Below are 10,928 nucleotides of genomic sequence, written 5' to 3' on the forward strand. Positions count from 1 at the left end.
CCTCCCTCCCTCCTTCTTTCTTTCCCTCCCTCCCTCCCTCCCTTCTTTCCTTCCTTCCATCCTTCCTTCCTTCCTTCAAGGAGTCTCAGTCTGTAGCCCAACCTGAAGTGCTATGGTGTGCAAGGGCGTGATTTCAGCTCACTGCAACCTCTGCCTCCCAGGCTCAAGCAGTTCTCTTGCCTCAGTCTCCCAAGTATCTGGGATTACAGGCACCTGCCACCACTCCCGACTAATTTTTTGTATTTTAGTAGAGACGGGGTTTCACCATGTTGAATAGTTCACAAACTCCTGACCTCAGGTGATCTGCCCACCTTGGCCACCCAAAATACTGGGATTATAGGAATGAGCCACCGCACATGGTCTCCACACTTTTTAATCATACTCTTCACTAGACACCAGGAGAGCCATAGTTCTATCTGCTTGCCTACTTTCTACTCTGGCAAAAGTGAAAAGCATACCCCTTGTCTATATCCTCCTACTTGCTAAGCAAAGATCTACTTAGATCCCCAGTTTGAGGGATCTTAAGTACTTTCTTTTAACTCTTCTCTGCCTTACAGCAGATTCCATCTTTCATGCATTATCTGAGCCACTCTGAGACACTTAATCACCCAAAGCAGTTTCTTATTTCAACATTCAATCATTCTTTTTTTTTTTTTTTTGAGACAATATTTCACTCTTGTTGCCCAGGCTAGATCTCGACTCACTGCAACCTCTGCCTTCCGGGTTCAAGCGATTCTCCTGCCTCAGCCTTCGGAGAAGCTGGGATTAACGGCGCCCGCCACCACACTCGGCTAATTTTTGTATTTTTTAGTAGAGACAGGGTTTCACCATGTTGTCCAGGTTGGTCTCTAACTCCTGAGCTCAAGTGATTCACCTGCCTCGGCCTCCCAAAGTGCTGGGATTACAGGTGTGAGCCACCGTGCCCAGCCTACATTCAGTCATTCTTAACCCATATTTTGAATCATTAATCCAGTCTTTTAATATACTAGGTGCAACACACAGCAGGCATACCAAAACATCAGATGCAACAAGAAAAGTTTTTGTTCCATCACTTGATTATTTTTTATTTGAACTTTTTTTGGCAATATATGTACAGAAAAGTATGCAAATCATATAGGTCAATGAATTATTCACTCAGTGAATTATTAATATGGACCACACCTGTATAACCACCACCCAAGTAAAGAAATAGACCAACTCTTGGGAAAACCCCCTTTGGGACAATCATTGTCGTATTCATACTTTCCAAAGCTAGTCACTAACCTGACATCTAAATTAGTTTAGCCAGTTTTCAGATTTTGTATAAATGGTATTACAGTATTATTCTTTTGTGTCTGACTTTATTTACTCAAAATTATGTTTGTGAGATTTATCCATGTTGTTGTGAGTGATAAGTTTGTTCATAGTCGTTGTCGTATAGTTTTTCACTTTATTTTTTGACTAGCAATTATAGTCTTATTTGTGGAACTAACTTACTCAATCTTACATTAGATTCAAGTCATCACTCATTAAAATCACTGCTCATTTATTGATGTTAAAAGAACATTGGCAGATTGTCTTCAGCCATGCAAGAAACTAGAGAAATTAATTTTACTTGCTTATCTTCCCTTTATATTTTCAGTTCTATGCATTTGGGTGTGATACCTTCAATCGTTTTTGTAAGAAGGAAGGGAATGAATAAGCTAGTAAATACAGACATTCAAAGACCGCAGATGTAACACTGAAGAACTGCCAAGTTTTAAATATTTTTGCAATATCAGTTACTACATTCAGATGATCAACAAACTTATAGATGAACTGTATTTCAAATGTTAATTGATAAAATCAATAGTTTGGAATTCAGAACGTGCTTTCATTGGAAAAATACATTTTAAGCAGTATTCAATAAACAAATTAGAATATTTAAAAGTCTATTTAACCCACAAGGCAGCTGAAACACCATATATGTGCAATAAAAAAAAAAGTCAAATAAGTTAAAATGCTGTTTCAAAACTGAAAATGAAACAAGTCAAATCAATAAAATGGGATAAAAAATTGTTGTAAATCTTTATGTTTGAGGAAAAGCAGACTTGGTTAGAGGAGACTGGAGTTGGTGCCCAGTGAGAGAACACATGGCATGCACCCAAGCGAGGTCAACCAGCTAGGTCCCAAATCAACCATCCAAACCAATCCCCCTCCACCCCACATATCTATTCCAAGGTGCCTAAGTATCCACCTATGGCCCTAGTCTGGACAAACGCCAGCCCTGAGGGAGAGAGGTAGATCAAAGTAGACACAGAATTTCTACAACTCCCACCGTCTCTTTCCTCACCCCCAACCACAAGAGTCTAAAAATACGGTGGAGATAAACCCAATGATGAAACAGTAGTCAGAGAAAAATCAGACCAACTTAGAACCAAACTACAAGTAAGAGTCACATTCCAAAAGAAAAGACCTAGGGGAAAGCCATGAAATCTAGATAGAGCAAACTTTAAAAATGAAATCATAGAAGAAAGAAGGAGGACATTTAAAATCTTAACATGGGCTCTAAAAAAATAAAAATTAAAAAAAATCTTAACATGGGAAACACCTTTCTAACTATTAAAAAAAAACCATAAAAGAGAAGATTGATAGATCTGACTACAAAAACCAATAAAGCAACATAAACAAAATCAAAAGACCAACCAGACCAGGTATGGTGGCTCACACCTGTAATCCTAGCATTTTGGGAGCCCAAGGCGGGCCAATTTCTTGAGGCCAGGAGTTTGAGACCAGCCTGGCCAATGTGGTGAAACCCCATCTCTACTAAAAATACAAAAATTAGCCAGGAGTGATGGCTCATGCCTGTAATCCCAGCTACTCGGGAGGCTGAGGCAGGAGAATCACTTGAACCCAGGAGTTGGAGGTTGCAGTGAGCCGAGATTACACCATTGCACTCCAGCCTGGGCAACAGAGTGAGACTGCACCTTAAAAAAAAAAAAAAGACAAACCAGAAACTGGAAAAAAATAGACACAACTCATATGACATATATATAAAGAGCTCCTGTCAATCAAATAGAAAAATTACCATACAATAGAGAAATGAACACACGGCACTTACAGCATTCAACCTTCACAGAAAAGAAAATATGGATAACTTTAAACATTCTGAACCACCAATTTTCAAAAGATGTTCTGTATTCTAGGAACTAAAGCAAGACACTGCATTACTTATTCTGTCTCTGGTGGTCTTAAAGACCCCTAAGGATCCTATAAGTTTCTTCAGATCACCACTCCTAACTAACTAGTGCCATGGAGCAACGTGGTTGAGTCTATCCTGGCTCTGTGGACACTATACTGTCCACTATGGTAGCCACTGGCCACATGTGGCTATTTAGATTAAAATTAATAAATCAAAATGAAATAAAATTTAAAAATCAGTTCCTTAGTTGCACTAGCCACATTTCGAGTACTCACTGGTTATATTTAGCTAGTGGCTACTATAATGGATAGTGCAGATATGGACCACTTCCTCCATCACAGAAAATTCTACTTGACAGCACTGATCTAGAAATAGACTTTTAAAGCAAATATCTGACACTTTAGCTCACTTAATCCTTCTTTTTTTTGTTTTGTTTTGTCTTGTTTTTGAGATGGAGTTTCACTCTTGTTGCCCAGGCTGGAGTGCAATGGTGCAATCATTGGCTCACTGCAACCTCCACCTCCCGAGTTCAAGCGGATTCTCCTGCCTCAGCCTCCCAAATGACTGGGATTACAGGCACATGCCACCATGCCTGGCTAATTTTTGTATTTTTAGTGGAGATGGGGTTTCACCATGTTAGCCAGGCTGGTCTTGAACTCCTGGCATCAAGAGATCCACCCGCCTCGGCCTCCCAAAGTGTTGGGATTACAGGCGTGAGTCACCACACTGGCCACTTAATCCTTCTTTCGCCTTGAAATTTTAAATATAGATGAATTTTTTTTCTCATCCATATTTTCTTTTTTTTTTTATTTGGAAACAGAGTCTCATTCTATCACCCAGGCTAGAGTGCAGTGGCGTGATCTCGGCTCACTACAACCTACGCCTCCCAGGCGTAGTAGTGCACACCTGTAGTCCCAGCTACTCAGGAGGCTGAGATGAGAGGATCACTTGAGCCCAGGAGTTTGAGGTGACAGTCAGCTCTGATTGTGTCACTGCACTCCAGTCTGGGTGACAGAGCACAATCCTGTCTCAAAAAAAAAAAGGTAAATTCAGTTTTTTAAATACATAAAAAGAACAGTAGGGTATTTGTGTGGATAGTGAGGTGGGAGTCAAACTTAGGAGTGACGGCAGCAGTGTCCTGTCTGGAGCACCACTACCATCACACCGACTGTAGCAGGGAAGCACAGCCGGGCTGCACACTCCACTGAGCAGGCAGGAGCCTCACCCTCCCGGGTGCAGCTGCAGCTGCCCAAACCATGGCTGCAGACCCACGTATGCCTGTACTCTTGGAGGCCCAGGAAGGCCCCACTCCCTGCTCTTGCAGGCTTGAAAATGCCTGCTTTCACTGCCTGGCTTCTCCCCACCATCAGTGCCTGCTCTGATCTCGAAGCAAAGTCAAGGCTGAGCCCGGGTGCTGTCAGAGCATGGTTGGGTGTGCACGCACTCAGAACAGTGCTGACAGACCAACCCCCTCTCACCTTGGTCCCCTCCAGACTTTGGGTACCAAGGAGCATAGGAGGGAAGCTGAGGGGGTCACTAAGGGTATCTCGGTGCTGGCCTGCAGGCACCCCTTGGCACCTACAGCCTGGGCACCATGAACAGCAGTGAGAGGCAGACAGGTTCCTGGGCGGAAGGGGGCAGGTTTCTCATGAGGTCCCACCTTCAGGCCAGGGAGTGCCTAAAGGCTGAGGATCAGGCTGCTAGTTCCACATACTGGAGTGAGAACTTGTGGTGCCTTTTCCAGGCCTGCCCTTGGCCGCCCATGGACCAATCGGCATGCACTTCCTCACCTCTGAGGCCCATGAAAGCCCCAGGCTCAGCCAGAGCTGAGCAGACATCCGAATGACTGGCTGCAGAGAGGAACTACTCACTCCAGGGCCTCCTCTCTGCTGAGAGGTGCAGACAGCGGGAAGACCATCTGCATAGAGGAGCTATTCACCCCAGGGCCTCCTCTGAGCTATTCTGTCACTCAATAAATCTCCTCTTCGTCTTGCTTACCTTCCACTAGTCTGCTTACGTCATTCTTCCAGGACACAGGACAAGAACTCAGGACCTGCCCAATGGCAGGACTGGAACACACCCCTTGCTCACCATGTTGTGGCTGAAGAGGAGAGAAGAGCTGCGGCCCTTCGGGAAGCCCAGACCTGGGAGCTTCCCAAGCCAGGGCTGTGACTCCCTCTTTGAGGCCCTACAGTCCTTGGAATCTCCAAGCTTCCGGGTGTTATTGTGTTCTCCGGCGGCAGTCATGGAAGCTGCTTACGGTGTGCCTGGTCCAGCCGCAGCCTTGCAGACAGGCAGCAGCCATGTCAGCACCTGGAGCTGCCCACTGCAGCAGCTGGCGTGCCTGACTGTGCACAGTGGCCAGACTCCACACTCACTCACTCACTCACACACTCCTCGCCACTCCATACCTGGCTTGCCCTTGGAGGGGTGGGATCCAGGCTGGTAGCATGAGCCGTGTGCAGCCTGTCAAGCCGAGTGGGCAGAATGAGCCCAGTGGACCCAAGCAAAACTCAGACAAAGGCACCACTGGCCACAGAGGTTTCCGGCCAGAAAAGTGACACCCTAAGGATCCTGCAACAGAAAGGAGTGAGACTCTGAGACACCCCAGAATAGAAAGGAGGCAAATAAGCAGCAAGGAAGTCATTGTATTGGGCAATCTGAAAAAGGTAGCTGAATTAGTTTTCTAATTCATCACACCCGCATGAGCAGGTGCCATGCAGATGTGTGTTGAATAAGTGTTTGTCTCTCCTGCAGTGGATAACATGGGCATGGACAAGGAAGTATAGGAAATAGGTACTTTAAGTGACACTGTCCAAACACAGTGGAAGTGGGAGCTCCTGGGCATCAACAAGGCCACCCTGAAGATATCTGTGGGTTCCAGTCTTTTTGACCAAATCATGTTGTCTGTGAACCTAGAGAATCTGGCATAGCTGTACCCCTCACCACCACCTCCTCCCTCATCAGACCCATCTGAGTCCAACAGGCAGATCCTCTTACTTCTTGCCCCAAGACCAGATGGCCCTTGGGCACCATAGCCCTCAGAGCCTTCCTCTCTCCCAAGTCCCTCAAAGCAACACCCCTTTTGGAACCTGCCAGCTCTGACCTAGGGTTTGTTTGGAGGTATGGGGGCATCTTGTTAGTCATATAAAAACTGCTTCTCTTTCAGCCCCAGAGAGAGCCCTTGCTGGTGTGAGGACACCAAAGAAGGATGGGGCTGGAACCAGCCTTTGGGCCCCCTTTGCGGCTGGCTTCACCAGTTCTCTGCTCATTCCTCCTCACCAGCTGGCCATCAGGTGCAGGCCCAGCCTCTGTGTGATAAACTTTCTGGTGCACAGTGGCTTTCTTTTAATTTATTTATCTATATATTTTTTAGAGACAAGGTCTCACCCTATCGCCCAGGCTGGAGTGCATTGGCACAATCACTACTCACTGAAACGTCGAACTCCTGGCCTCAAGAGATCCTTCCACATCGGCCTCCCAAAGTGCTGGGATTACAGGCCTAAGCCACCACGCCTGGCCCCCAGGGGCTTTCTGGTTGCCATCGATGCCCTCAGCTTCTGCCTACCAGCAGAAAGTGCGAATCGTGCCCTATTCAAGGTCACCCTTCGGCTGGGCTGCAGCGTCTTCCTGCGCATGGTGAATACACTACTCCCCGCTAGTGTCACCCATCATCAGTACAGCTCCTCCCACAGTTGGAAAATGGAAAAAGAAAAAGAAGTCTTTTCTTTTAGGGCTGCTGGGGCTCCTGAGGCAGAAGGGAGAAAAAGAGCATCTCAGAAAGGGCCCTCTGTGTGAAATAGGGAAACGGGTGGCTTAGTCGTGGTACCTGTGGACTTGCCTCAAGCCTGCTTCTTATCCCCACCCCAGGTGTCTACTTCGCCTGTCCCTGATGGTGGGCAGCCTGCTGGAGACCGTCTTCATCACCCACCTACTGCATGTGGCCACCACCCAGCCCCCACCCATGCCTCGGTGGCTCCACTCCCTGCTGCTCCACTGCACCAGCCCAGGGAGATGCTGTCCCACTGCGCCCCAGAAGGGAAATAAGAGCTTGGGTCTCACCCCCACCCACCTGCCTGGTAAGGGAAGTCAGCACTGCCCATACTCGCCCTTCACACTGGGCCCCACACTCCTCTAATCCTGTCCCCTTCCCACTTCGTGACTGAGCCTCTGTCCTCTCCATAGGCACAAAGGAGTCGGGGGAGTTAGCAGGGAAGGAGTTGAGACCCAGAGAGACCGAGCTAGATGGGGGCTCAGGATGGACAAAGGCCCAGCTAGTGGAGCTGTGGGTGCAGTTCAGCCACGCGATGGACACCCTGCTCTTCTGCCTCTGGAACACCTAGGACTTGAGTTCTGAGTGTGTGTGAGCCACAGAGTTCAGCTTCCCTTAGCCTCAGCAGGCCGTGCCAGGCGCTGCTTCTCTGCTGCAGTCTGCAGACCCAGCCCCAACCATGCCATGATCCCTGCTCCAGCCCTCCCTGTGGTTAAATAGAACCACTGCGAACACTCCCAGAAACGAGAATGTATTTCCAAAATAGAATAAATTCAGAATATACATGTTTATGTTAGAAATATAATTTAATGCCGGGCGCGGTGGCTCACGCCTGTAATCCCATCACTTTGGGAGGCAGAGGCGGGTGGATCAGGAGATCAAGACCATCCTGGCTAACATGGTGAAATCCTGTCTCTACTAAAAATACAAAAAAAAAAAAAATAGCCGGGCATGGTGTTGGGCACCGGTAGTCCCAGCTACTCGGGAGGCTGAGGCAGGAGAACGGCATGAACCCAGGAGGTGGAGCTGGCAGTGAGCCGAGATCGTGCCACTGCACTCCAGCCTAGGCGACAGAGCGAAACTCTATCTCAAAAAAGAAATAAAATTTAATAGAAAAGAAACACTTTATCATAAGTGACTGCAAATATGTACCAGAAAAGTAACTCACGTTATTGGTATGGAGGAAAAGGATTTGTTTTTTTAAACATAGGCTAACACATGTCATTCTCTTTTAATAAATATTTATTGAGCCGGGCACAGTGGCTCACACCTGTTGTCCCAGCACTTCGGGAAGCCAAGGCAGGAGAATCACCTGAGGTCAGGAGTTCGAGACCAGCCTGGCCAACATGGCAAAACCCTGTTTCTACTAAAAAATATGAAAATTAGCAGGGCGTGGTGGCACACACCTGTAGTCCCCGCTACTCAGGAAGCTGAGGCACAAGGATCGCTTGAACCCGGGAGGTGGAGGTTGCAGTAAGCCGAGATTGCACCATTGTACTCTTGCCTTTTGAGACTCCATCTCAAAAAAATAACAACAATAATAATATTTATTGAGCACCTATTATGTGCTAGACACTGTTCTGGGTGCTGAGGATACAGCAATGAACCAAACTGAGAGAAATCCCATCCTCATAAAGCTCACACTGTAGGGAGAGAGTAGGGAGAGAGAAGAGACTGACAATAAAGAAGATAAATGAATGAAACATCAGTAAAAGGAGAATGGGAAATGGGGGAGGGGTCACCAGTATAGGTTGAGTTGGCAGGGCAGAGCTCCTGATAACTTCTGCCTGACTGGCTTCAGGCATTATTTCACAACACCCTGAAGAGGTAGAAATTACTTTATAAGAGGCTCAGAGGCTATGTAACTAACCTAAGGTCATGTACCTTTTTTTTTTTTTTCTTTGAGATGGAGTCTAGCTCAGCCACCCAGGCTGGAGTGCAGTGGTTCGATCTCAGCTCACTGCAACCACTATCTCCCGAGTTCAAGTGTTTCTCCCTTCTCAGTACCTGGGATTACAGGTACTGGCCATCATGCCTGACTAATTTTTGTATTTTAGCAGAGAGAGGGGTTTCACTATGTTGGCCAGGCTGGTCTCGAACTCCTGACCTCAGGTGATCCGCCCACCTTGGCCTCCCCAGCATGCAACTGTTTTAGGGCTTTGGTTTTTGTAGTTCTTTCTTAGGGTGAGGCTTCAGCTATGCATTTAACAAATATTTATTGGGCACAGCTGATAGATAGTAAGACCAAATGTCCTTGGCTAAACCCTGTTCATGAATCAAACACAAGCTCTGTCCTCAAAGAGCTTCTAGCTCAGCAGAAGAAATAAAATATGTATGTTAAATAATTTCAATTAGATGTAGAACATGTTTTTAATATTTTGCTGAGTGCTATTAAAGATAAACTACTATAAAGTTCAGGGGAGAAAGAATGCTTTAGTTGGAGCAATGGTTCTTAATCCTGGCTGCATATTAGAATCATCTGAGGAGCTTTTAAAATAATCCTATTGCCTAGGTGTTACCCCAGTCCAACTAAGGCAGAACCTTTGACGTGAGCCCCAGCCTTGGTTTGTTTGAAAGCGTCCTTAGAGATCCTTACGTCTGCTTGCAGGCAAGGGTGTCATGACTTTGACAGAGGCTACAGGATCTTAGTAGAATGGCAGATTTCAATCCTGAGGACACTCAAGTAATGTGCAAATTTTAGTTTACAAATGCATCATCTTAGCAACCGTGAATTAGCAGGTTATCAGGAAAGGTCCCTCGTGATATGTAAAATCAAAGACCTGAAAAAAATGGCTTGGATTTGCCAGTCCTTTGGGAGGCCCTCACCGCCCCCTGTGGGGACCTTACCGAGACCTCTCTGAGGTCATTGGTGACCTTAGGGTATACGCAAAAACGCATGCTGTGTGTAGGATACCTAAACTACCCATATTTTCCTGACTAAAATTTGGACACATTGTCAGATTCCTTTTTTTGATTTGTAAAAGAATTTACATGAACAACTTTATAAAAATCTACAGATAAAATTGCATTCAGACTTAGTGAATTGCCTTCATTAAAAAAAGTCACATGAAAAGAAATATAAAAGTTTCAGAGAAAACAAAGACTACATGATAACTAATATGCAGCTATGATTTTCCTCATTGACCTACTGCTAAAGTTGGCAAGTTGATATCATGTTACTCCATTTATCCTTGTTGAGCAAGAACTCTGCTTAAGTGTTAAGGGGTCTGGTGTATAGCAGAGGCATGGTGGCTTCTGCAGGTTTTCATGAAAGGTTGTTAATTTAGGCCTTCTCTTGGAGTGGACACAGAAAGTTATTTTAATAATAGCCAACATTTACTGAATGCTTTCTATATGCCAAGCTCATCACATTTCATTACTCATTTGAAACTTACAACAATTCTGTGGGGTAAGTACTAATATTATTTCCACTTAGCAAGTAAGAACACCAAAGTAGAAAAGGATAATACCCTTCCCCGGATCACACAGCAAGTAAGTGGTCAAACTGGGATTTGGACTCAAATTTGTCAAACTCTCAGTCTCCTATTTTAACACATTCAGTCCATTGCTAAGGAGTGTAGAAATTATATAATTATTTCTTTTTTTTTGAGACTGAGTCTTGCTCTGTAGCCCAGGCTGGAGCACACTGGCATGATCTCAGCTCACTGCAACCTCCCCCTCCCGGGTTCAAGTAATTCTCCTGCCTCAGCCTCCTGAGTAGCTGGGACTACAGGCAGGTGCCACCATTCCCAGCTGATTTTTGTATTTTTAGTAGAGACGGGGTTTCACCATGCTGGCCAGGCTGGTCTCGAACTCCTGACCTAATGATCTGCCCCCTATGACCTCCCAAAGTGCTGGGATTACAGGCATGAGCCACTGTGCCCCGCAGAAATTATATAATTCTTAACCATGAAAAACTAAACATTAGACTCTGAATTCAGAATGATCCCACCAAAGAAGTCCTATCTCACTCTACCTCATAACTCTTAACCTCAG

The 10,928-nt window shown here is 45.7% G+C and overlaps 1 protein-coding gene across 1 annotated transcript in view; it reads left to right on the forward strand.

Moving 5' to 3' along the window:
* LOC105514482 (5-hydroxytryptamine receptor 3C-like) overlaps window positions 1-7,503 on the forward strand; it is a 15,580-nt gene extending 8,077 nt beyond the window's left edge. Inside the window, 5 exon segments of the mRNA XM_011945861.1 lie at window positions 5,918-6,069; window positions 6,446-6,490; window positions 6,668-6,823; window positions 7,008-7,239; window positions 7,346-7,503. Of these exon segments, the coding sequence (XP_011801251.1) occupies window positions 5,918-6,069; window positions 6,446-6,490; window positions 6,668-6,823; window positions 7,008-7,239; window positions 7,346-7,503 (743 nt within the window).
* Window positions 7,504-10,928: the final 3,425 nt, after the last annotated feature.

The sequence above is a fragment of the Colobus angolensis genome, unplaced genomic scaffold, assembly GCF_000951035.1.
Source record: "Colobus angolensis palliatus isolate OR3802 unplaced genomic scaffold, Cang.pa_1.0 Scaffold245, whole genome shotgun sequence".
Lineage (NCBI taxonomy): Eukaryota > Metazoa > Chordata > Mammalia > Primates > Cercopithecidae > Colobus > Colobus angolensis.